At 34.8% G+C, this 27714-nt stretch overlaps 1 protein-coding gene across 13 annotated transcripts in view; it reads left to right on the top strand.

Annotated features, from left to right (window-relative positions):
- mamo (maternal gene required for meiosis) overlaps positions 1–27714 on the top strand; it is a 185282-nt gene that overhangs the window by 146864 nt on the left and 10704 nt on the right. The window contains exons 8-10 of one of the 13 annotated variants that reach the window (XM_032439738.2): positions 15505–16333; positions 16400–16483; positions 17244–24548. The exons of 11 other annotated variants lie outside the window; for them this stretch is intronic. In XM_032439738.2, coding sequence (XP_032295629.1) covers positions 15505–16333; positions 16400–16483; positions 17244–17392 — 1062 coding nt within the window. In that variant the 3' untranslated portion in view covers positions 17393–24548. Of the gene's footprint in view, positions 1–15504; positions 16484–17243; positions 24549–27714 lie in introns of those variants that run through there. One more of the 13 variants, XM_032439734.2, reaches the window with a different exon arrangement.

Below are 27714 nucleotides of genomic sequence, written 5' to 3'. Positions count from 1 at the left end.
TCCATGTGTAGTGCGCTCTCTTTCACACACTCGTTTACTCGTTTACTCGTATACGTAATTTGCTATCTCTATCACACACACACACACACATGTCTGTATAGTTACACAATATACAATATACTTACATGTATATATCTATATATATATATATATATATGCACACTCTACAGTAAACACTCTGTGCAATAAGTTTACGCACAGCTAAATGCCATTTCTTTTTCTATTTTCTTCCTATTTTTTGTATATTCCTTTTAGGTTTCAGTTTAGTTTGCATTGGTTCTTAATGTAGTTTTTTTTCTTCTTTTTATTTTCTGTGAGGCAAGCGGATTTTGTTACTTTACACACATTCACACACACACACACACACACACATATATATATATATATATATTTATATATATATATATATGCACACTCGCACAACATTGCTAGCAATTTCCGCTTGCAATTCGCTTCTATTTTGCTTTGGCCATGTTTTTTGGCCTGCCCATTTTTTATTTATTTGCTGACCATGTTGAGTTTGTTTTCTATTTTAATTTAATTTTTTACTACGACCCCGCTGCTTCTTCCACTTCTTGTTGTTCGTGGCAGTTGCAGTTGCATGTTAACGACACCATAATTTTCAATATGGCCGGCACCAGCCAGCTCTACCTGATCCAATTTGGCATGAACCCTATGCTCTGGCACAGAAAGACGAACAACTGGTTGCTGTACGAATCCTTGAAGCTAATTCAAGTGTGTTTTAAAATTTATTTAAAACTTTTGTAAACTTTTTTGCATCTGGCATTAAAATAAACATAACAATTTCAATGCCAGATGCAATACGTTAGATCATAGCTCCCATGACCATTTACTTAACACGGCTCTCAAACCTGACTGTTCCAGCTGAACTGTGATATATACACGTTATATATTTTTTTTTCATTTAAATTCTAGCTTAACCTAACCTCAGTTTGCCTTGTGAGAAGCGCATAGAGAGTCGCACATGTGTTGAACATTCATATTTGGGCCCTTGCAACGTTTTGTCGTTTCGTGCTTCGCATTTTTTGTTTGTTCTTTTTTTTTTGGCAAGCAGCCCATGCACATAATTTATTACACAATTGCGCAACAATACAAAATGCAAACATGGAAAAAATGCCGAAAAAGAAAAGTAAACAAACATGAAAATAATTAAATAAAACACATTACAATATTTCAATTTGAATAGTTCTATTGATTTGCCGACATGGAAATTCGAGTCTTTGAATAAAAGCAGCTGCTTGCCGGGTTTTTCTTCGTTTATTATTTCCAATTTGAACATTTTGGAAGCAAGTGGAAACGCTTGAAGCTCGCATTTAGGCGCAGCGAACGCAACTGTACTTGCGATTTTGAAGGATAACGTAAGCAGCGCAGCGCCGACTGCATAAAAACTGGTAAAACATTTAGCTTCCGGCAAATATATATTTTCACATTACATTTTTTTGTTTTTCCCCTATTTTTGTGTTTATGTTGTTCCTTTTTCGGTACCCCCCAACCCCCTTTTCAAACCCTCCTCATTGCTGAAATGTCGACGCTTCTGCCCTTTTTTGCGAACAAGCAGCAAAAACAAAAACAACAAATAGTCGCTGCTGTCGTTTTTATTATATTTCTTGGCTCTGCTCCTGCGTATGCGTGTTGTGTGTGTGTGTGTGTGTGTGTGTGTGTGTGTGTGTGTGTGTGCTGCGAATCCTCTTCCACATGTATTTTTTTTCGCCGTGCTCTCGTCAACAACGTCAACGATGACGACGTCGCCAGTGCAAAGAAAAAGTACAAAACGCACTTTGTTGCAACGCTTGACGAATTTAAGCGACGCACATTCAGCCAAGCTTGGAGCAAGGGGCAAGGGGCAAGGGGCAGGGGCGAATGCTGCACGAAACACACAGAGGATAACGTCCTGTGTGCGCGAGCCCAACGCAACGCAACGAACGTTGCAAGCTGCTAAAAATGCAGTCAGAAAGTCGAACCACACGACAGATGCGACTAGTCAAGCCGATAGAGGGCGCTACAAACGTTCGCCAGTTATCGATAACGATAAATATGTGATGTGACTATTGAATTTGCATATATGGCAATTGGCATACCGTTTTTCTAACTATATCCAGCAATATCGAACTCAAAATGTATCGATAAGTGCTTTGTTATCGAACATCGATAAACTTCTTTGCGGAAGTCTAAAGCGACAAACTTCAGCTAAAGCCTCTTATGTCTCAAAAACTTTACGTAGCGCATTCGTGCCACACACACACACGCACACACACACACACATATGCAGATGTGCATAAATTCAAATAAAATTTTATCTAAAAAACAAAAACCAAAAATAAATTGCAAACAAAAAAGTAAAAGAATGCTCACATAAAAAGGTAGCAGGCAACACACACGCGCGTCTGGAGTCGTTGTCGGACATTGACGCTGACACACGCACGCATACATATGCAAATGGCTGCCCTTACTGTGAGCGTGCGTGTGTGTGTGTGTGTGTGCGTGTGTCACATGCAATTTGCCGCTTCGACTCTTGGCATTGCGGCAGACCTGAGCCAGCCGCAGCACAAATACTTTTGCTTTTACACTTTCCTTTTTTTTGGTTTTTGTTTTTGCTTTCGTTTTTGTTGCTGTTCTTTGCCCTGCGCTCGCTTCCCCTTGTGCATGGGAACGTCTAGAAATTATAAGAATAATAAAAATAATAACGGCACATAAGCGCAAAGAGACAAAATCAACACAGCAACAACTTTTGCTTTCTTTTACGCTTTGCATTCATTTTACCTGAAGCGCGCACACACACACACACACATACACACATAGCTACTGCAGTCACACATACATACACATGTACACGTGCGTATTTAATTTTGAAACAAATATCTTTTTTTTTTATTTTTATTTTTCTGTTTTCTCTGTGTAAGCCTCTTCCACTCACTCACTTACCCGCGTGTCTGACTTGCTGCGCCCCCCGCACTCTCTCTCTCTTTCTCTTTGTCTCTCTCTCTCTATCTCTCTCTCGCTCCCTAGCGTGCAGCTGCTGCTGCGGCTCATTCGCAGCACTTTTGTGCTTATGCAGCTTCTCCTTCTCCTTCTACATCATCGCCTTCACATTTTCATTTGCCTGCCCGCTGCCTGCGTCGTCGTCGTCGTCGTCGTCGTTATTGTTGTTGTTGTTGCTGTTCTTCTTCTTGTTGTTGCTGTAGCTTTTATGCAATATTTTTTCGTAGCATACCTTTGGGCCGCCTCTCAACTGTCGCTGGGCTTGCATTTTATGCAGCGTCATCGTCGTCGTTCATACCTCCCCTCTCCCCCCACCGCCATTCTCTGTTGTTGTTTAGCTGCGTATGCGTATCATTTTTTTGTGGCTTTTTTTTTGTTGTTGCTTACTTTTTTTCGGACTCGCATAACTTTTGACTGCATTTAGGCAGCCGGCATTTTAATTATAAAAAATATGAAACGACTCACTCGCAGCAGCCACACCACCCTCCCCTCCCCCAACTCTCCCTTGCCACCATCAGCGCATGCCCTTATCAATGGGGCAACTGTCAATCACACTCACACACACACACACACAACACACACTGCTAAATTACAGTGCAAGCAAACATCTCGAAACGCAACAAATGCCAAAGCGAAAATATATTGCATTGTATGTCTGTGTGTGCGTGTGCGTGTGTGTGTTTGTGTGTGTGTGCCCGCACTTTGACTACTGCCAACTCCACGCACATTGCACATTTATGCAGGTACACCCCTTGCCCCGCCCTCTAACCCATCGCTCGTCCTGCGCTGACGTCGACATCGGCAGCGCTGCTCGGGCATTGTAATCAGTGCGCCGCGTTGATTGCAAAGTTTTTCAAGTGGTTTCTTTTTTTAATTTTTGTATATTTTTTTGGGCGCAGCCCCATGGGCCACTGAATGCGTTTGAAGCGGTCTTGGGGTACGGGGTCCCGGGGCTAACGATGGGTTCACGCAATTTTTTCTGCGCCGGGCACGGCAGAAGTTTCGTCATAAAGCAGCTAATAGCGCAGCCTAACCGAGTGCTTGCCTGAGGCTTAAAGTGGGCTCTGTCTCAGGCGTGGCATGTCAGTGTCAGTGGCAATTGCACAAATCGATAATTATTGGAAATAATAAATCATTGAGACTTTTTGATTAACTTCCCTGTTGAAGCCAAGATCAGTTGCATGTAGACAGGACGTTTTCATTAGGTAAAAAATAGACTTACTCATATTTTTTATCTGTGAATAAGGAAAGTGGAAAGGAAAGAAAGCTGTCCCTATTTAACCGATTAACCTATAATTCTCTCATATATAGTCCTGTAATTGTTGTCCTTATGAACAGATTTTCTTGAGTCACAAACAGTTTTCTCAATTCATAAGCTAAATGGTTTTTTCAGTTCGATTTCCCGTTTCCGAAGGGTTGCAATTGAAAAAGTCGTAACAGTGTTGCCAAATTAAGTAAATATTTTAATAACATAATTTACCACTTAATCTTCTTGAATGTGAAATTTCAAGGCTGTGGCCAGATCGCGTCTTTCAATTAATTAACAACATATTTAAATAAGTCTAAGTGTTGTTGTTCGCCTTAAATATTGATATTTTAGCAATAACTAAAGCGTTGCCAGATCTATTTAAAGCCCAACTGGCATAGCTTGCGCTTCAATTCAATCTAATGGGCCAGCTCAGCTTCAGAAATTAAAAGCTTCCTTTTATAATTTCGTTGCGTGCTTTTGGGCGCACACATCTTCTTCTGCATCTGCTTGCTGTGGCGCTTCAAGTTCTTGGCCAGCGCGTTGCAAAATACTCAATTCCTTTAAGCCCGTGCGGCTCAGCTCCAGCTCCAGCTCTGCTGTCTGCTGCCGCCGCTCGATACGCCACTTGCTGCATTTAATGTCTGACTTTTGTTTCGACTGCGTTTTTTTTTTTTTGTATTCTTCGACTACTTTAGCTGTTTGCATTTGCTGCGCAGCACGAAGCTGCCTCTGTGCGTGTGTGTCTGTTTCCGTGTCTGTGTGTATTTTATTTTTATTAAAAATCAGCCAAAAGCGCAGCCCACAACAGACGAGACCCCCGTAGCCAAAACGTCAAGCGGCACACAAAAAAATAATATACATACGTATATTAAAACAAAAAATATTACAAAACACTGCTAGCAAAACAAACACACACACACGCACAGGCACACGCACACACAGTCAAGTGAAGGCCCGAAAAAGCGAGCATTGAAAATATGCTTGCATACTTTTGCGCGCGGCCGCTGCACATCCATATGAGCAGCTGCAATGTGTGTTTGTGGGTGTGTGTGTGTGTGTGGGTTGGTATTATTGTTGTGTGTTTGCATTGCTATTCGCCGTCGCCGTCGTCGCCGTCGTTGACTCACAAAAAAACGGCAGCAAAAAATTATAACAATACATAATAATTTGAGCAAAAATATTACGAAAAAATATTTCAAATAGTCGCTTCCGCTCTAACGGCTTCTGCAAGCCCCGCACGCCGGCCCCCACAAACAAAATGTAATCCTTTGCTATCTGCTGTGCCGTCTCTCTCTCTCTCTCTCTCTCTCTCTCTCTCTCTCTCTCTCTCTCTCTCCCTCTCTCTCTCTCTCTCTCTCTCTCTCTCTCTCTCGTGTGTGTGTGTGTGCGTCTCCTCTTGCCACATGCGTCACATGCGTCATCTATTGCATCTATTTTGGCGGCTGTTTTGCTGTGGCGGAATAGGAGATTGGTGGCGCCCCGGGCATATGGCAGAGCGGGATATACTGGGCAGGTGGCAGCTGCTCAAAGGCCGCGCAACGGGTTTCATTAAAAATGCGATTTTATATTAAAAATGGCAAAACCAACAAACTGCACTGCAAAGCGTCAGCTTTAAGGGTGCAACAAACAATGCAGCAAAAACTAAAAGAAGCAAAAAAAGAAAAACGGAAAAAATGGCAGCAAAGCCCAACCAAAATGTAGCTAAGTAAAATTCCAACACAAAACGAATAAAACTAAAAAAAAAGAAACCAATAAGAGGCAAATGCAAGTTAGATGGACGACAAATAGATACCCTATACGCTTATAGCAACTAAAAGTTTTACAATAATATTTGAATTAAATGATAAACATGCTGATGAACGGACGTACGCCTATTGTAGTGTATACTAGATATATAGTGGAGAAATTTATTATAGCATCAGAGTGTACACTTTTCCATATTAATCGGAAAATAAACAATTACTTTTGCTTTTTTTTCATATATTTATTGATAAATATATAGCTTAGTAATACCCTTATATGACTTAATTGGTTATTTTAAGAGAAAATGGTTACCGAAATATTACAAAAATTACGCTTTCTTTCGAGATAAGGACTTAAAAATCCGAAAAAGTAGTACCACTTCCGTTCACGAAAGGCATTAAAAAATACCACTCAGAATTGCAATACTAACGTCATTTTAGAGTAGCCGTTATATTTGGCAGAGTTGCTTTGAAAGCATATCAAGAATTTTGACTTTGATATTTTAATAAAATGTTCAATCCAAAAGCTCGTGAGCTGGTTCGATTGAACCTTAAATCAAATCAGTTGCTCCAAACATCCGAAGCGAAACAAATGTTTCGTTTAAAGAAAAAAAGTTCGTTTGAAAATATGAAAACCTTCAAGGAAGAAAGCTTAAGTTACTTCGAATGCCAACCATTGCATTCATCTCACCTGGTTTCTTGGCTGTGTGGAAGACCAATTAAACGAATCGAACCTTAAGGCAGCATGAACAGACCCTGTCATATAAACGGATGTCTGCTTCAATGTGTTACACATTGCGTGACAAAATGATAAGACCTTTGCCCTGACATGTATATATATTTATATATATATATATGTGCATGAGAAGGCCGACGACCGTCGAAAATTGTCGTGCCAAGAACCCAAAAAACCAAAACCAGACGCACATCGATCGATATTTGATTATTATTATGGCGACGACGAAAAGTCGCAAGACGATGACGCAGACGTTGACATGGAGGCCTGGACGTTGGCGGGAATGGTTGATGCAGCTCAGTGACGGCGACGGCGGCGGCTGCAGCGGGTGCGGCGGGTGCGGCGCGTGGGCTGGTCTGGACGCTGACTGACAGAAAGCAGTCAGGACATTAAATTCATTGAGCGCAGGAGAAAGAGACTCCCAGCAAGCGGCTGTCGTCTGTGGCTCTGATAATGATTCCATTAGCCAAAAAGGTGGCGCATTGAACTTGCAACGGTTCAACGACATGCGTCTAAATGAGACTTGTGCGTTGCGACTCGCACTCTCTCTCCCTCTATCGCTCTTGCCGTCTCTCTTCGATTGGCAAGCAATTGGGAAAGTGTGAGAGAGGCATCTGGTTGAAGATGCGAATGCTTGGCCTGCGTAATGTGATACAAGTGGCTTTTCGACCACACATGCATACACACACACACACACACACACACACACACATGTGACCCAGTTTGCAGCCTTATTGAATATTGTGCCGCATTTCGTTTGTGGCGACAACCAAATGCCCCAAACTCGACAAAAAAAAAAAAAAATAATAAAAATGTAACCACAAATCCTTGGGCAAACGCTCCGCACTGCAATTTGCCTAATGGAAACCTATGGCAAAAGGTTGCCTAAAAGCCAAATCACGCAACATTGCCACATCACACATAGATGAGTACTACATATGTATACACTGCATACATATACTTATAAATATATATGTGTGTGCATATGTAATAGTCGCAGTAGTTGGCAGCGTTTGCTTTCTAAGTTAGTGGTCCACTGGACTCTTGACCAGTGGGCCAAAAGCCAAAAGCCTCCAATCGAAAATGAAAATGTTAAGGACTTGAATGCAGATAACTCAATTTCATTTGCATTCGATTTTGGGGCCTAAAGTGTCATTCGCCTTGCAGCTCAAAGCCTTGAAAATGCAAGCATTTGACCAGAGTAAGTTCGAAATAGAAATGTAACGAGTGCCGTTACTTAGCTCAAAACAAGTAACGAGTGACGAGACTCAGCTTAAAACTGTTAGGAAATTAGCGTGACGTGACCCAGATATAAACGGTAAAACAGGTAAAAACAGGTGACAAAACTTAGCTAGAAATAGTAAAGTAACGAGTGACGAAACTTAGCCTTTCGCGGCGACACCAAGTAAAGTAACGTGAATGAACTAGAAATAGTAAACTAACGAGGGATGTGACAAACGCTAAAGTCTTCAATTAACTCGATAATTATGCAACAGTAATAGTATTCATTAAATACGGAAGGGTAGTTTTCCTAAAGTAAGCGTAGTCAGGACTCGAGGGCTGATCTCTGTCCACTATGGTAAATTATTTCCTGAATAACTTCGTTGTTTGTACTTCGCTCCTTGTGACTTTTAAAGAGCTTAAATGTGGCATAAAGAAAGGTGTGTAGGCCATAGTTGAAGGCTTTGTCTTAAAAGACGCGTCTTTTACCTATTCGGATCGGAAAAAACACTGCATTATTCCCTTTTATCATCCATTTCCAATTGGTAGGGGCTGCTTTTTATTTGTCGTCTCTGAAAAGTTTCCTCATTGCCCCTGTTCGTTATCTTAGATCGATTTTGGACTAGTCTTAAATATGTTCAGCTAGTTTCTCTCAATCAAATTATGAAGTTTGTTGCGAACTTGTCCTTAAATTTCTTATACTTTCTTAATTTATTTAATGTAAAAACCCTTATTAAATATTTTTTAATAATTTTAATACACTTAAGCTTTACTCATACGCACACACATACACACACAAACACACACACACGTACACACTATTATATATTTATAAATGTATATATATATATATATATATACATATTTAAATATTTACTGTAACTTGTAGCTTTATTAACTTGTATATGGCATGTTTAATAGTATTTATATATATACTTTTAAAGAACCTACTCTCACATTAACATTAAAAATACCAAAAATACCAAAAACAGTAAAAATTTTAGATTTTGCGCTTTATAAATACCAAAAACCGTATAAAACCAAAAATCCCTAACAAAATTATCAAAATTCAAAAAAAGAAGCCACAAAAAAAGGATTTCAAATAACAAAATTTACTTTAAACCGAATAAACAAAATTGACTGCACATAAATTTGGATCATACCCGAGTTGAGAACCATCCCAAAATTTGAATTGACGTTTTGTTTTTATACTTGTTAAATATGCTTTCTTGCCAAAGAAATCTTCTGGAAAACCAAAAAAAAAAATACTTTGCATATTTTTTACTAGTCAAATGTTTAAGTTAGTTTTTCTTTCATTTAATTTTTCTATTTTAAATACTTTGCAAATATTTTATAGATATAAGTATAATAATGTATGTAATTTTTGCTACTTGCTGTCTTTGTCTTACACGCTCTCTGCTCTGCCTCGCTATCTCGCTCTAAGCTCTTTCTGTCTCTTTTTTTCCTTCATTATCTCTCTCTTTCTCTCTCTCTCTCGCTCTCTGTCTATCTATTTAATTAACTATATACTCGTATCTATTAAAATATTTCAATGTGTCAAACTGTGTGTTGTGCTTTTACATACTATATTATAATAATCCAAATCAAGACATACCAAAAAATTAAAAAAAAAAGAAAAAAAAACATTAAAGAAATGCTTAGAAGAACAAAAAGAAGAATCAGCAGCCATTTTGCTTAGTATATTTACTATGACAACTTTCCCATCAATTCAACCTAGAAAACAAGAGGGGTCCAGTAAAAACCAAACATGTTCCCTGAACGTTGTGCAATTAATAAAAAAAAAAAACAACAAAACATAAATATTATCTATAAAATGCATTAAATATAAACAAGAATATCGTACTAAAGCGCTTTTGGTGTTTTTTAAGTTACATAATGAAAACAAAAAAAAAAAAACAAACAAAAAATAAACGAATCAGTTTCGTTCAACAAGCAAACAGCAACAAATGCAAAAAAAAGAAAAAACAAAATCAAAAAAATTAACAACATTGATGCTATACACATACACACACATTCACACACACACATACACTCGTATACATATCAATGTATTTTTTTCTGATGTATCTATGTATTATCTAAATGTGGAACGCTTTTACATAAATCGTTCGTTCGTTGTTCGTTTATGTAAATGGTAAATGTGTGTTCTATTTTTCCATAAGCTAAATGTATTTATTTTCGTTATATTCTATGTGAAATTTTCAATAATACATATTTATATATATGTATGTATGTCTGTATGTATGTACTGTATATGATTTTCGTTGTCTTAGCATTTCATTTTTTTCAAATTTTCAATAAATTGCATTCTTATTAGTTCAAATATTATTCAAATTAAAAATAAAAAGTAAATTGTTACAGGTGAGCTAAATAGAGTGAAGAATGTAACGAGTAACGAAGAGTGGCAGCTAGAAACGCTGAAGCAAAAGTGAAAAGTGACGAGACCGAGCTAGAAACAGCTAAAAGGAAGTATTGAGTGACGAGACTCAGTTAATAACAGTCACAAAAGCAGCGAGTGACGAGACTTAGCTAGAAATAGTAAAGAAACAAGTGACAAAACTCTGCTAAATACCGTCAAGAAAGTAACGCGTCATGTACCCGAGGTAGACAAAGTAAAGTAATAAGTAACAATACCAAGCTAGAAACAGTTAAAAACAGTAAAGAGAAACGAGACTTGGCTCAAACCGTTAAGAATGTAACTAGTGACGGGTGGTGAGCTAGAAATAGTAAAGTAACGAGTGACAGGAATCAGCACAAAGTAGTAAGGAAAGACACAAGTTAAGTGACTTAGTTAGAAATAGTAATGCAACGAAAGTCAAACCTCACCCAAGAACAGAACATAACGAGTGACGTGAGCTTGCACAATTCATGAAGAAACCATGAAAAAAATCGAGTGACGAGACTTACTTAAAAATAATAAAGTAAAGAGTGAAGAGACTAAGCTTAATCCGTGAAGAAGGTTGCGAGTAACGTGACTGAGATAGAAAGATTAAAGTTGCGAGTGACGCGATTCAGCTCAAAACAGAGACGAAGGGAGCGAGCGAGAAATAGTAAAGTGACGAGTGACGAGAATCAGCTCAAAGCACTAAAGAATGAAACGAGGGAAGTGACCCAGATAGAAATAATAAAGTAACGAAAGATGAGACTCACCTAAGAACAGTTAGAAAAGTAACGAGTAACGAGACGCTGCTTATAACCACAAAGAAAGAAGCACGTAAAGTGACTGAGCTAGCAAAAGTAAAATAACAAGTGATGAAACTTGGCTAGAAATAATAATGTAACGAGTGATGTGATCAAACTAGAAAATGTAAAGTAACGAGTGATGCTAAAAACGGCTACACAAGAAAGCGAGTAGCAGAAATAATTCACAAGCAACGAGTAACGGTAATAACTATTGAGTTAGAATCAATGTGTGGATTGAATACCCTCGCGTCCAGAAGCCAGAAGCTTGCTAACAAATAACAGAAAATACTCGTTCTTAAGTTACGCGAAGAAGGTAGCTAAGCGTTAAATATTTAAATTATTATTGTTATAGGTAATGAAACCTTAGAAAATTGTAAGGAAACTTAAAAGAATTATTTGTAAAAGAGTTTTAGTTCTCCTGCTTTGCACTCAGCATTCTTCAATTTTCTTTTGTGCCAGGGAATTTACTAAACTTAAAATTTATTTCTATTTATATCTCTTATTTTCTTTGTGTGTGTGTCATTTTGAGCGTGTGTGTGTTTGTTGTATTTTACCTGTTGATGTTTTGTACCTCGATGTTGTTCAAGAACGTTGTTTGTTTTCTTTTTGTTCTTTTCATAAATTCTCTCTATCTCTCTCTCTCTATCTGTCTATCTGTCTATCTACCTATCTATCTATCTATCTGTCTTTTTATTTTTCTAACTGTCTGTCTCTTTCTCTCTGTCTATTTGTCTAATTCTTTTTAACAACTAACTAACTCGCTCTGTCTGTTTTAAAAATATATAATATACTCGTATATATACATAATATATGCCTTTGTACCATATCATTTATTGTTGTTGTACTCTAAAGGTATTTAAAACTAAGCTTCAAATTCAAATTCAATAAGAAATTCAAACGAGCGAACCAATGTGAACAGCTGTGTTTACAACTATTCTAAACTAAACCCATTATTATAACGTGTTTATATGGCATATTATGTATATGTATAAGTCTACAGCTCTGTCTATTACTCTAGGTATATAACAGTATGCATATATATAGACATACTGTGTACATATGAATATATATTATTTGTGTATAATATATAAACGTGTGTATATATGGGTTTATGTATGTGTCTAACCAATTTTATTAATCTATTTTAAAAAGAAATCCAAATACTTTTCTATTAATCTGTGTCGACCTTCGTTGAGAACATAAGAGCGTATGGCATTGCCAACAGTTAACAGCGAAACGTAGGCGTTGCCAGCTTTCATTAGAGATGTGTACAGGCGTTGCCAGCTGTCACGTGTGACTTGCCTGAATCCCTGCAACTTGTTTTAGGTTTGTTGAGCGTGCAGAATACCCGGACAATTATCTTGTCAATATATTTCCCCAGCCAGGTCCTGTAAACGCTGACCAAAGAGTTCTCTAACTGTACTTTAATTTCCCGCTTGTCTGTCGGCTTCTTTATTTTGCACACAGTTGGCAACTCTTCAAGTTAATTGCGGCATATTTCTGATTCATTTCCTTTTGTTTTACGTTGTATTTAAATCAGTTTGATTGATTTTCCCCGCATATTGTTGGATATCGTTTTTTTTTTGTTCGTTAATTTTTTTTTTTTTTTTGAATTGTTTTTTGTTTTTGTTTATAATATTGTCAAGAAGTTGATCTTCGGTTTTTTGAAAATGGCTGTACTAAATAAAATGTCATGCGTCGTTTCTTGTGAAGATTTCCGTTATTGGATGTATCGAGAAATCTGTGGGAATCTCAAGTGCTCTCAACTGGCAAGCTACACACTGTATATGAAAAGAAATTGAAATTGAATTCGAGTTCCCATCCTCCGCAGGCAAAAAAGGAAAACTTCTTGAAAATACTTTTTGAATTTCAATAATTTTACGTTTTTTTTTTTCAACTTAAAAAATATTAAAAATATTCATTCGATCTTAAAAAAAAAAAAAAAAGAACACGATTTGGCCCACCAAAAGCTTCGGAGCTGCTGAGTTTGTTTTCTACTGTTTCCAAAATGTTGTATGTTTATTTTATTTTATTTTATTCTATTCTATTCTATTCTATTTGTTTAATATTTGTTTTTTGATAAATTTGAATGTTTTGAAAGCGGCGACAGTCACGAAACTGTTTTTGATTTTTTTCAAAATTTCTTTTAAGCATTTTTATCATATTATTTTTAAATAAACAAAATTTCTGTACAACAAAATTTTGACTCAAAAATTGGCAAAACAAACAAGTTTTTTATTCTTCTCAATTATTTTTTGTTGTTGTTGTTTGTTTTATTTCTTTTTTGGTTTTGAGCAAAAGTTAAAAAGCAAAGAAGAAGTAGGCAAAGTACGTTTAAAGAAAACAAATTCCTTTTTTTTTATGAAAATTGTTGAAAATATTTTCGGTTTGCTTTTTTTTCGATTTTTTTTGCCAAATCAAAATTTTGTTCGCTTTCTGTCAAAGAATTAGTTCGAGTAAAACCTTAAATTGATATAATCTTAAAATTTAACAATTACTGAAATCGCGTATCCGAAACTTAACAAAATTCTTTTGCAAGTCGTGCAAAATGCAGAGCGTGAAACTTAAGTTAAACACATTTTTTACAATAAGTTTGAACCGAAACCAAAAAATTTATGTTACAAAAAACCAAAACTCACAAAAAAAGGCAAACACAAAAAAAATGTAAAACAAAAACCAAAATAAAACAATGAAATAAAACAAACCAAACAAATAATGAAAAGCAAAATCAAATAAAATACAAAAACAAAAAACAAAAATCTTAATACTAACGTACGATTATGCGACGTTTTTCGAACAACGCCCAAACAAAAATCGAAATTCAACTTCTTGAAAAACAAAAACAAAAATATATATATATATACCTGCATATATCTTATATATATCGAAACTTTTGTATCGAAATTCCAGAAATGCAACTAACTTACAATAAAAAAAAAAAAACAAAAGAAAATTAATATATATATGAAAAATTAAGAAAAAAAAGCAGTTATAGATAATAAAAAACAAATACACAACGAAAGACATGCTGAAACCCCCCTCTTGTTTTTACTGGCAGCAGCTGCCGAGTTGAAAATTAATAATAAAGAAAAGTAAAGTAAAGTTAAGAGTTCCTTGAACTTGAAATATGGTAACAGAGGCGCAGAGCTAAGAGAGAGCGTCGCCAGCTGAGTCCTGGCGGCCATTTTGGCTTTTGCAGTTAGTTTCCACTCTTCCACTTCTATAATAATATTCCGATATATCATTTACTTTTTTTTCTCTCTAATTTGTTTTCCAATTTCGTATTGTTTCCTTGCAAAACGAAAAAAAAAGTATTAAAAATGAAATAAAAATAAAACAAATTTAAACTTTGTAATGATTTTTTGTTTGTTCTATCTATCTCTTTCTTCCCATATGTATATATATATATATATATATATATATATATATATATATATATACCTTTTCCTTTTTCTTTGGTATATTTAAATTTAAATAAATATATATATATATATATATATAGAGTATACAGATTGTAACTTACCGAAAGCGAGAAGAGGCAGACTTAAAATTACAGCTATTTTGTTTTTCTAACTGTAAACGTAACTTCTTTGATATTCAGTTGAAATATGTTTTTTGCAGGCTTCAATCCGCGAAAAAATCTTATTGTTTTTTCTATTATATGGCTCTAATTCCGATTCTTTTCATTTCGTTGCAATTATTTTGAAGCTCCTTCTACTATATAAATATATATCTTTCTCTCTCTCTCTCTCTCTCTGTTTCTTTCTCCATCTAAACCTCTCTATCCATATATATACTTATAAATAAATATATATATAAATATATATATACATATATATATGTATATATATTTATATATTTATATATATATATATATATATATATATATATATACATATATATATATAGCATATCTTTATGTCTCTCCTTTTCGCTGTCTCTTAAAGTAAAAGTACAACAACAGAAAGTTATGTAAAAATAATTTTGTTTTATTTTTTTTTCGTACATTATTTTTTTTGTTGATTTCCTAAATGAGGTAAACAAAAATGCAGTAAAAATAGAGTAAAATCTAGTTGTAAAGACAAAGAAAACGAAGAAAAGCAAAAAAAAATGAATGAGAAGCGATTTAAGCAATAACAAAAAAAAAAAAAAAAAAAAAAAAAATGGCACTCATATCGATAACAAACAGAGAGATAAACAAAAATTATCGATCGATCGACTGCAAGCAAAAACTGAAACTGAAAATACCAAAAATGAAAAAAAAATACCAAAAAATGAAAAATACAAAACAAAAAAAAAACGAGACGTAGTAAAGAAGTTGATGTTGGATTTTTGTTTGGTGTTTGTTCCAGGAAACGTCCGAATCGCCCCAACAACACGCTGTGGGCGTTGGCGCGGTCCTCGGCGGCGGCATGAGCAGCAGCAGCAGCAGCAGCGCAGCCGCCGCCGCAGCCGCAGCCGTTGCCGCCGCAGCCGCTGCCCATGAGCAGCAGCCGCAAACATCGCCACCGCCGCCGCTGAACCTGTTGCCGTGCATCTACTGCGGCGCCGCCTTCCCCAACCAAAGCAAACTCACGCGTCACGTGCTCTCGCACTCGCTGAAGACGCTCGAGTACCGCGAGCCCACCTCGCACGCCGCCCTCCTCCACTCGCAACTGCGGACGGCGCACGACCTCAACATGAGCCATCTGTCGCAGCCGTTTGCGTTCCAGGCCGCGATGGCGGCCAGCGCCGGCAGCAGCGATCCGCAGGAGCAGGCGGCCGCTGTGGCCGCCGCCTTGGGCATAGAAATGGAGATAGCCCTGCACGGCGTCAGCTGCACCATTCAAAGCTTGACGGCCAGCTGCCTGGAGGCAGCCGCCGTCAGTGGGGCGCCCGGCTCAAGCGGTGCCAGCGGACGCCTCGGATTGGGCGGCTCATCGACATCCGGAAATGGTGGCATTGCGGCCACATCCGCTGGCCTTCTGCTGGGCAGCGGCTCTAGCTCTGCCGCTGCCGGTGGCAGTGGCTGCGGTGGCAGTGGCGGTGGCATGGGCGGTGGTGGTGGCGGTGGTGGTGGCAGCGGTGGCGGACGGTCCTCGTCGCCCTCAACGTCTGCCGCAGCGTCGGCAGCGGCGCAGTGCGGCTCGTCGGCCGCCTCGTTGCTCGGCGCGTCAAGTGATCCGAATAGTGTTGTCATGTGTAAGTTCTGTGCTAAAAGTTTTCCCGATGTTACATCACTGATCACGCATTTGTCGGTACATACAGGTGATCGACCATTTAAATGTGAGTTTTGTGGCAAAGCGTTTAAGCTGCGCCACCACATGAAAGATCATTGTCGCGTGCACACGGGTAAGTCTCTAGCAACGATCCATAAGTGAGATCAACTTATATCTGCATACACATGTATATATATATATATATATATATATATATATATACATTTATCACACTGACATTACATATTTCATTTCATTGTTAACGCTTTAAGCTCTTTAAACGCTTTTCAGGTGGCCCTGTTTCCCCTTTGTTTAACTCTCTTTTGGCTTATCAATTAACTCTCGATTAAACGAAATTTGCTCTCTGGCTTTCTAAGCTGAGGTTTCAACGCTCATGAAAGCTCGACTAAAGCTCTTAATGAGCTTGTAACTACCTTATGGCTGTAAGATTGTGCTTAGTCTAGCCATAGAAGCGTAACTAGTTTCGTTTCTTTCTATTAAGCTTAAAGCTCAATTGAGCTTTACACAGAGTTAAGCTTCATGAGCTCTTTTATCTAATTTGAAAAGTTTCTCAACTACAGCTCCAATTGTGGCTTTTCAAGCATTCGAAGATTCCTTTGTAAATACCTTTAGGAAGACCACAACTTTCAGAGCTATTCTAAACTTCACTTAAGCCGAAAGCATTTTAGCTTTCCGAACATCGGTGTTGTCTCGAAGCTCATATTAAGTCCATTACACAAAAACACACACACACACACACGCACATACACTGCATTTATATGACTAGCCCTTGATATTTATCCTTTATCTGACATATTGTACTTCCTTTTGTGGCCCCGCAAAAAACAAAACAAACAACAACAAAATTTGCTCGTTTTGTGTGGGAATTGCAGGTGAACGACCCTTCAGATGTCAAATGTGCGGGAAAACTTTCTCGCGCTCGACGATCCTCAAAGCGCATGAGAAAACGCATTTTCCCAAATATGTACGAAAGTTTTTGTCACCCAGCCCGGTCGATACAAAGGATGAGCTACCGCAATAGTGAAACGATTTTAGTTTGTTATTAAATTATTATTATTATTACTACTACTATTATAATAATAACAACAATAACAACAACAACAACAACAATATCAGCAACAGCAACAGCAGCAACAGCAGCAACAACAACAACAACAATGCAAACTATTTGCATAATAACAACAATTATAACTACAATTGAAAAGAGCGAGACAACAATATTAACAACAGCAACAGCAACAACATCAGCAACAGCTGCAGCAGTTAAAGCGGCAGCAAAGCAGCAAGAATGAGATAGCAACAGCAACAATTTTTGACTTACTTAAGCGAAGAGCGCAAAGCTTAGAGAAACACACCGACACACACACAGAAGCACACAGAACACACGAACACCCTTGCATATATACATATACAATTGTGTATAAATTAAAATATGTACATATTTTATTACTTATATATAAACTAAAACTAAAAACGAGGCAAACAAACAGAAAACAGCAAAAACAACAAAAAATAACTGGCAAATAGAATTTGCTCCCTTCTACTGAAGCGTAGCGCGTAGGAAAGAGACGGCCACACATGCACACATACATATTGTAGGCAAGAGGGAGATAGATAAAGAGATCGCAAGCATGCATAATACATATGCATTAATAATAAATGTATATATGTACATATATACATATATATATACATATATATATATATATATATACATACGATATATAGCAGCATATGTCGAATTGTTGAAATTTATACCAAGAGCGATAATATTTTTTTTATGCAAAATCACACCAACACACACAACAACACACCAGCACACACACACACACAAACTTATTTTATGTCTCCATTAACAAACTGAATATTAAAGAGAAAAAAAAAAGTGAAGAAAAGCATAATGAAAAAGAAAAATATGTCGTAATAGTAATTTAGTGCGAAAGAGAAAAAACCCAAGAAAAAGTTTAAGCGTTGATCATATTTTTTTTCTATACAATATTTTAGTAAAGAACAAGTGCAGCGTGCATGTTGTAGCAGGAATCTAATTAAAATTGATAAACATAATATACATATATGTATATATATATGTGCGCAAATATATATATATATATATATTTGTATTTTCAAAAGTATATATATATACATCTATAAGAGAACGTAAGACATATATACATAAAAGAAAGTAAACAACAAAAAAAAAATGAAAAAAAAACAAAAGTAAAAAATTATACTAAATTATAATGATATATATGCGTACGATAGTAATTGATATAGAAAAAGAACAGTGAACACGTGATGTAACTTTTTAAGTAATGATGATGATGTTGAGTATCATGATCAACATAATGATGATGATGATGATGATGATGATGGAGTTGATAATGGCGATATTAGCGAGTTGATAATAATAACAAGTAAAATTAGTTTAACAAGTTAAAGATCTACATACCTATACATATTAGCAAAGCAGAGCAGAGCAAAGCAAAGTGAACTGTTAACAAAAATTTGCAGCATACTTTTGTGCGTATTTATTCATACAGGATTTCCCAGGCTTGAATTAGACGTAAAAGCAACTTGAACGTATACCACATACATATCTACACACCTACACACACACACACACACACACACACACACACACTCACACAACTTTTTAATGGCTCTCAGCATTGTCTAAGCCCAATGCCAAGAATTGTCAAACAATTTCGTATATAGAAATTGTTTCTATCCTCTTCAACAACAGGTGGTGCCACGTGCTTGACAATTACCAACCTGCATAAATATTGAACTAAATATCGAAATTTACTCACACACACACAAACACACACGCGCACACACACACACAGACACATGCAGATGCTCGTGTATGTGCTTGTATATAAGACAAACGTAATTAATTTTTAGCCACATATACACCCACAACCCAATATACAGTGCATATATATATATATATATATAGATATGTATACATATGTATACATACCATATACCTATATACAATATTTACATAAACGTATATGGATACTAAAAATCCTTGGATACTACTTGCAGCAGTAAAAAAATGAATACATCAAATGTAAGGCACACTCGGAAGAGGAATATTTGAAATTAAAATCATGGAATACAGACATACGCGTGAATTATGCAAAGCAGCAGAATTACATAGAATATCTGTGATCTTAAATACATACTTATATATATATATATATAATATATATACACACACACATATTGTACATACATATGTCTTTATTAATATTAAACTAATCGAAAATCTATTGAAGAAAAAAACCCAAAAATAGTAGCACGCATCGTAGCGCCTGGGCATAATATTTCGATTTCAACATTGGTTCAATTCCAAATTCTCAGTTTTAATTGAATGCATATTGTTATATATACACACACATATGCAATTATTGATCTCCCGCCCCCTCCCCCCTGCTCGTTTTTCATAGCAATTGATTTATAGCTGGAAACACAATTCGCCGGTCTGTGCTGTAGAATATGGCTTTGAAAAGTTGATAAGTGAAAAAAAGGGAAAATTGGTTTTCTGTAACTGGCCAGAAAGTTCTATAAATGAATAATATCATATTTGTTTGACTGGCAAAATTCAGCGAAACACTTGAAACACCGACAGCTAAAACATGGTGCAAGATATCTCCAGATATCAGAAATAGTATCTGCTTTTGTCAATTGACAACTAATCAAATGCTCAAGCTATAGCAGCGATATGATAGGGCCCATTGATAGTATCTTGTATTAATCAATATGAATCGAAATTCTTTGTCTTGAACTTTGTTCTATTTACTTTCCAGCATTTGTTAAGCGACCTTTTAAAATGTTGAAGACTTTGCTAGGCTTTTCTTTTAGCAGACATACAAGCTTTACACACACACCTACACACACAGACACACACACACGCCAACCCAACGTAGCTACGTTCGCAATGTATGCACAATTTTGTTGCCTACTTTTTGGGGACACATGAATCGAAAGTGTCGACAAATGTTTGCAGCTTTTTCGCTCAGTTTACTTTGCTTTGACCAAACAAACAAAGGAACAACAACAGCAACAACATAAACACATTATAAAACAATAGACAAAGAGTTTTTTTTTATTTTTCTGTAAATTTTGCAATTTAAAAACTTTGGCTAAACATTTGCTAAAATGAAAAATTTAATAGTTCTTAAGCAAAATTTTGTGTTATTATGTTTACATACATAAATGCATATATATATATATATATATATATATATATATATATATATATATATACATATGTATATATAAATTTCTATGAATACGAATATAATGCCGTTTGGGCAACGTGGTCGCAATATCGCTGTGCAACAACAAGAGCAACAACAACTGGCAATTCCCAAGCGAATCGCATTACCTTTCTGAACATTTCAACCAGATGTTATATAGAGCCCAGCGCGAGTGTACAGCGAAAGCAAGAACATAAACAGAAACAAATACAAATACCAATACAAATCGATCTCAAAATTATAACAAAAATAAATTATACTATAAAAGTAAACGTGTACACCAAGCGTATTGGGTGCAAACTCTGGCCAGACTATGCACATACACATATACATATATATCTATATATATCTATATATATCTATATATATATATATATATATATATGTACGTATATAAAGCGGTTAATTTCTGGGCGGCCGTGCGCATTTTGGAATCGATGCAGTTATCGATCTTTGTTGGCGGTGACAGCAGGAAAAAAAAAACAAAAGGCAACAACAAAATGCGCGCATTAACAAATTGAAATCAATTAATAATAACGCAAGACACGCACGCTAGGCAAAATTCAAAATTCTAAATTTTAAAACAAACAAAAAAAACGCAAAACAAGACTTTTTCGGCAAACCAAAAAAAAAAAAAGAAGAAAAATACCAACAAAAAAAAAAAAACGAAAAACAAAAAACGTAGAGAAACGGAAACAAAAACTTTGGATTAAACAATTTGGCTGTGATAGCATAAAAAAAAAAAAAACAAATACGTCAAGACGTATTGAAAACATTGAGAAAAGAAGAAAAAATGAAACTCAACAAATAAATATTCGCTTTGCATTTGAAAAACGCTAAAGACAAACAAAAGATGGCGCCATAATGATTTTGTTGTTGGCTTATTTTCTCGCAGGGAGCGCAGTATTAGAGAAAAACAAGACACGTGAAGGGGGGAACAGGGGGAAAATAAAAGAAAATGTAAGAAAACAAATAATAAAAAAAAAAAATAAACAAAATGGAAACCCAACAGGCATCAATTCGATATTGTGATGTGCAGAATTTGTGCAAAAACAAAACAGAAACAAGTTTTGCCCAAAAAAAAAACAATAAATACATAAAAAACAATTTAAACATGAACATTAATATATAATAATACTAATAACAATATTATTAATAATATAATAACAAAAACAAAAAAAAAGGAGAGCAAACAAAATTTAACGTTTAGGAACAAAACAAAACCAAAATTGTGATTTTCGGCCTTTTAGAAACAAAATTATAAACAACAATTACTTAATAATTAATTAATATTTAAACGTAACCAAAAAACCAAACAACAAACAAGCAACAATTAAAAGCAAAGCTAAATAAGAAAAAAGCAAAAAACTTAAAAAAAAAATTCGCTTTTGCAGCGTTTTTTAAAGGTACTTTTTTGATTGGCTGGGCGAAGGTTAAATATATTATAAATATATTAAATAGAAATTCCTTCTTTTTTTTGTACTAAATTTAAGGGGCCGCCAGAATGCGCACAGGCGACAGCCGCGTCGAAAGTGAGAGTGAAACATTCCAATCAAACTAAAAAGTAGAAGAATTCTGAAAGGTTTTGCTGCCAGCCACAAACATTGCGACCACAAAAATTGAAAATGTCTAATTTGTTTGTTTTTTTTTTTTTTTTTTTTTTAATTATAAATTAAATAACATTTTATTTTTTAACACATTATTTTTATTATTATTATTTTTTTGACTGCACTGACAAACCAACCATGTTTTATGCTCTGTGTCTCTACGAAACAAACAATTTATTATAATTATTGAAAATATTACATAAATATATATAAATATATGATTTTTTTTTTTCATATCTCTAATTTAATGTTTAAGCAAATGTTATTATTATGATTATTGTACCAACTTATATGAAATTTATTTAGCTTTAGCGCAAAAACAGCAAAAACAAAAACGAAAAAAAAAAACAAAAAACATGGCAACAACTTTAAGTTTATTTCATATTTCTGTTTTAAATGTATCCAAACCAATATTATTCAAACTTGTATGTTTTTTATGCTACTTCTGTTTTTCTGCGCTTAGTAAATACATAAACTATAAAAAACAACAACAGCGACAACAACAACAACAACAACAACACACAATGAATTTGTAAGGTATATGAGAAAATGCAGTCGTAGAACTGGTAAAATTATTGTGACTACACCGCAAAAAAAAACACAAAAAAAAACAAAAAAATAAGCAAAAAAATGATTTAAACAAAAAAAGAAACACAAAAAAATAAAAACCAAATTAAAAATTACAAACAAAAAATGACAATTTTGTTGAAGCAAAACAAATTTCGATGACGTTTTTGGGTTATTTCTTGGTTCATTTTTCGCATATCATTTACATTCATTGTGTTACATTCTCCGACATCATTCATGCATACACACACACACTCGCACATACACACACACCTACACACACATACATGCATACATACATATATTTTAGATTGTACAATTGATTTCTTGATTTTCTTAAATATTTCCTTATTTCCATAAGTTTAGCTGCTAAGTTTATTTGAGTTTAATATATTTTTTTTATTAGACTTTAAGTTGTGATCAAAAGTTCCTTACTTTGGTTCCCCGCGCGCGCGCCCACCCCGCACCGTGGGCCTTATATTCAATGTTTTGTTAACTTGTTTAATTTCAAGACGCCATTTGAAAACACTTCAACAAGTTCCTTGACGACAGAATCATAGCAAAATATACAATTACAAATTTAAATTTATCAAATAGAAAACTCGAGAACTCGTAACACTCACACACACACGCACAACCATACACACACATACACACACACAGCTACAATTCTAAGCGGCAGCCAGTACAGAGCACAACATTTCATCGGTTATTATTATTGTTGATCCCCCTTTTGTCATTTTCTTTTTCTTTTTCTTATTTGCTTGTTTTTATGATTAAGTTTTTTGTTGTATGTTGCCAGGTTTTGAATATGTATCGATAATGAGAAGCCACAACGTACTGCTTCAAGTAGTACACGCTAATACAAATTTTTAGTCAAAATTTTATGAAAATCACTTTTTAGGCAAAAACTAAACAAAACAAAATGTAGAGCGCTTTAGAACGAAAACAGAAACAAAAACAAAACATATTTAAATACAAAGAAATTTCATCGATTGTTTGGCATATTTAGGCGCACAGTTGAGTAAAACACCAAGCACACCAGACTGCTGCTTACAAAGCCTTCTACGCGCTTCTCAAACACAAAAGTTTACTAAGATAAGAGCAAGAGCAAACGAAAAGCGCAAGAGCTGTGCACGCGTGATGCAGCCTTCTCGGTGATTCTCAACAAAATTATACGCAAATTGAATATATAACAAAAGCAAAAATGTTTTTGCAAAGTAAGCAAGAACACATACATGCGAATACATACATATACGATTAGCTTGTATGTGCGCAAACCAGCTTGAGTTTGTCAGAAGGGAGAAGAAGTTGTATGTCAGCTTCAGTTTGGTTTGAGTGCTCATCAGTTCCCTTAGTTATCAGCTAGCAGCACTAGCAGTAGAGGCAATACGAAATTAAGAGTTATAATCCAAAGCAAACACACACACACACACACTCTGCAAATTGAGAGGTAACCGAAGCAGCGGAATATCATTAGGCGTACTGCAAAAATGCATTTTAAAGGAAACAGGAATTTAAATAATATATATATATATACATATATGTATAAATATATATATATATATATATACATATATATATATACATATATACATACATATACAATACATACAATAATAATATATTTCGAATAGCCAGAAGTAAGCAAAGCAAGTTATTTATATATGAATCTATATATAACAAAAACAAAAAACAAAAAAACATAAGAAATTCATATAAACACACACACACACAGTCACACGCAATAGTACGTACTACTATATCGCATATATATGGCAAATCGAAGCTGAGCATGCTAATTATTCATTTGTACAGCAAAAAAAAAAAACAAAAACAAGTAGAATTCAATTCAGTGAGATTGACCTGACTTCTAAGACAACCAACCACACACACACACACTCTCTCTCACACACACATAAATAGCAGAATAAGAAACAGTTTTGAACGTAGCTACGTACACGACGTAAGCGAAACAGAAACGTAACATTACGTAACGTAACGTAACGTAAGCGGCCCAACGGGCACAGTACAGCAACATTTACGCTAGATTTGCATACAAGTCGAATTTATATAAATAAATACACACATACCAACACGCAAACATATTACTAATCCAATCAATCTACTTTTAATACGTAACAAACGAACTTAACTTTTGTTTCGAGTCCGCAAAAACAGACAAAAACAAAGAGCAAACACATTTTGTCAAATATCTATGGATAGATAATATCTTAAACGAAAGCTTTGGCACACAACAATTAATATTTTTCGTATAATGAAAAACAAAAAACGCATAAGCACAAATCCAAAATTCAACTAAAACAAAACTATAAACAAAATGAAAACTTTGAAAAGATAAACAACAAAACCCAAAATCAAATTCCAAAAAAAAAAAAAAAAAAAAAAAAACTCAAAACTCAAAACTTCATCAAAAACCCAAAATACAAGTTTCGGAAAAACGTTTAAACAAAAAGCAGCAAAGCTTTTGCTCAACTACTTTCGGCATCATTTTGCGTACTATATTAAATTTTTATTTTTGATTTTGAACAGCAACAACTATGCGTACACATACATAAACCAATAATTTAACAAAGAAAGTATATATAAAAATAATAATAATAATAAAAATAATAATAATAAAAAGTTTTTTGTCTAGCAGAAAAGTGCTCAGGGTAAACACAGATTCTTCCAATACAATATAACTAAACAGCAACAAGAACAACAACAAACAATATTTATATATGCATATATATATATATCTACATAGACATACATATATACAACAAGAACAACAACAACTACAACAACAAGAAACAATAGTACCAATATTCACAATTACAGTTACAAATCGATGAGAACCTCTTGTAAACAAAATAATTGTTTACAACAAATTTTAATAAAAATACATACATATGCGTATTAAGATTAACTATTTTTTAAATTGATGCATATTTTTTTTTATTATAATAAAACAACAACAACGTGACGAACAACAACAACAGCAAGCAAAAGCAAGCAAAACAAATCAACTATATAATTAATTGCAACAAACTATAAACAATAATAATAAATAAACAACAGTTAAAGAAGAAGAAACTCCAATTTATTTACACAAACAAATCGCAACAAGAATTATAAACTGATTTATACGAACGTCAACCATAAATGTTAAACAGAAGACTATAAAAATGACCCAAAAGTGAGCTCTTAAGTACTCTTAATACCTTATTAATTATACGTAATTTCGTTTAAAAAAAAAAAAGAAAACAATTAAATGCAAGTCTCATCATTATTGACCACCAGAACCGGGAAGAACGCAAGCAAACAGAGAAATAGTTCAAACTAAACCCAATTATAATGTAGTACTTACCGATTAACAGATGCTGTTATAATACTTATCTTTAATATCTAATTCAATCCCAACCAAATGCCTTCTTTACAGTCGTAGTGTGTAATTAAAACAATCCAAGTAATTATAATTAAACATCTTTTTTTTTGTAATAATATCTCCCTGAAAGTGTGCTGCAGTTGGCGAGGTTCGTTGCGGTTCCGCGAACCAGTTCCAATAGCTCAACTGCCCATAGATACATTTTTAAAGACAATAAACCGAAACGCAACTCACTGCAGGGAATTGAGTATAGATTCGAATGCGCATATCAATTGATCCAATATCACACATTATTACATATAAATAGTTCAAATAAACCAGTTCACCAGCTAGCTTTCAAAGCCAACTACTGGAACTAGTTCGCTGCGGAATTCGCAGACGGCAAACAGCTGTAGCACATTTTGTTAAAACAAACGAACGAAAACATGAACTTCGGTACGCCGAACTTGAAATACCCTTGCTGCACTGCAGATTGTTTCAAAAGCAAAGTAAACCTACTCGTTCCTATATCTTAGAAGAAATGAGCCAGTTCCGATTCAAAAGATTACCAGTTCTGGCTTAGAAGACAGCAATGATTAGCGGGGAACTGTGCCAAGTCGAATTACGACTTTATCGTTTTGCAAGGGTATTAGAACAGTTAAAACGAAAAACAAAACAAAAAAAAGGAAAACCAAACAAAATAGCAACACAAATGTACCCTGTTGACAGAATGCCTTCTTCTACACATTCACATACATAATCACCTACAATACAAATAATTTAAGACTTACAAACATGTGAAACGTGCAACCTTGACCGATAAATAATAGCCACAATTGCGTACATGATATAAAGCTGATATATCGATATATATATCGATAGACAATTGATGATAAATATACATAAATATGAAACGATTTGTTTGTCCCCTATATCTATATATACATACGTACTTGCTTCTGTTTGTTTTTTTTTTTTTTTTTTGTATTATTCTTCTGACCCTTTGTTCTCTATTTAAATAATTGTTAATGCAGAATTAATTATAATGAGCTAGCATTAAAATATACAATTGTTTCTTTGTGCAAAATAACTTCTTTTCTTACAATATAAAAATATGCCTTTTTGTGTTCGTTAGTTACTTTTGAATAAGCGAAACTTGTAGAAACTCAGCCGATAAATGATAATAGAGAGCCGTTAACAGGATGTGAGCAGTTAAAAGAACCCCAAAAACCGATCAACGATAACCGATTAATAGATAAACATATGAAAAATCGAAATAACTATGCAGTGAAATACAATAAAACAGAAATTGGTTTCATCGGCGTATAAAACAAGCAATATGTACTATGGAATATAAATAAAACAAAACACCCCCTATAACTAAATATGTTTGAGTGCCAAGCTAATAATTCGAGACAATTGTAAATAAATCAATACATACACACACACAGACACTAACAGTATATTGTAACAGAAATCGTATAGCATATAAAATGTGTTTTTTCGTTTGCATTCAGTGCTGTTGGAACTA

Source organism: Drosophila virilis, chromosome X (genome assembly GCF_030788295.1).
Source record: "Drosophila virilis strain 15010-1051.87 chromosome X, Dvir_AGI_RSII-ME, whole genome shotgun sequence".
Lineage (NCBI taxonomy): Eukaryota > Metazoa > Arthropoda > Insecta > Diptera > Drosophilidae > Drosophila > Drosophila virilis.
Note: the sequence above shows the minus strand (reverse complement) of the source record. Positions and strands in the feature narration are given on the sequence as shown.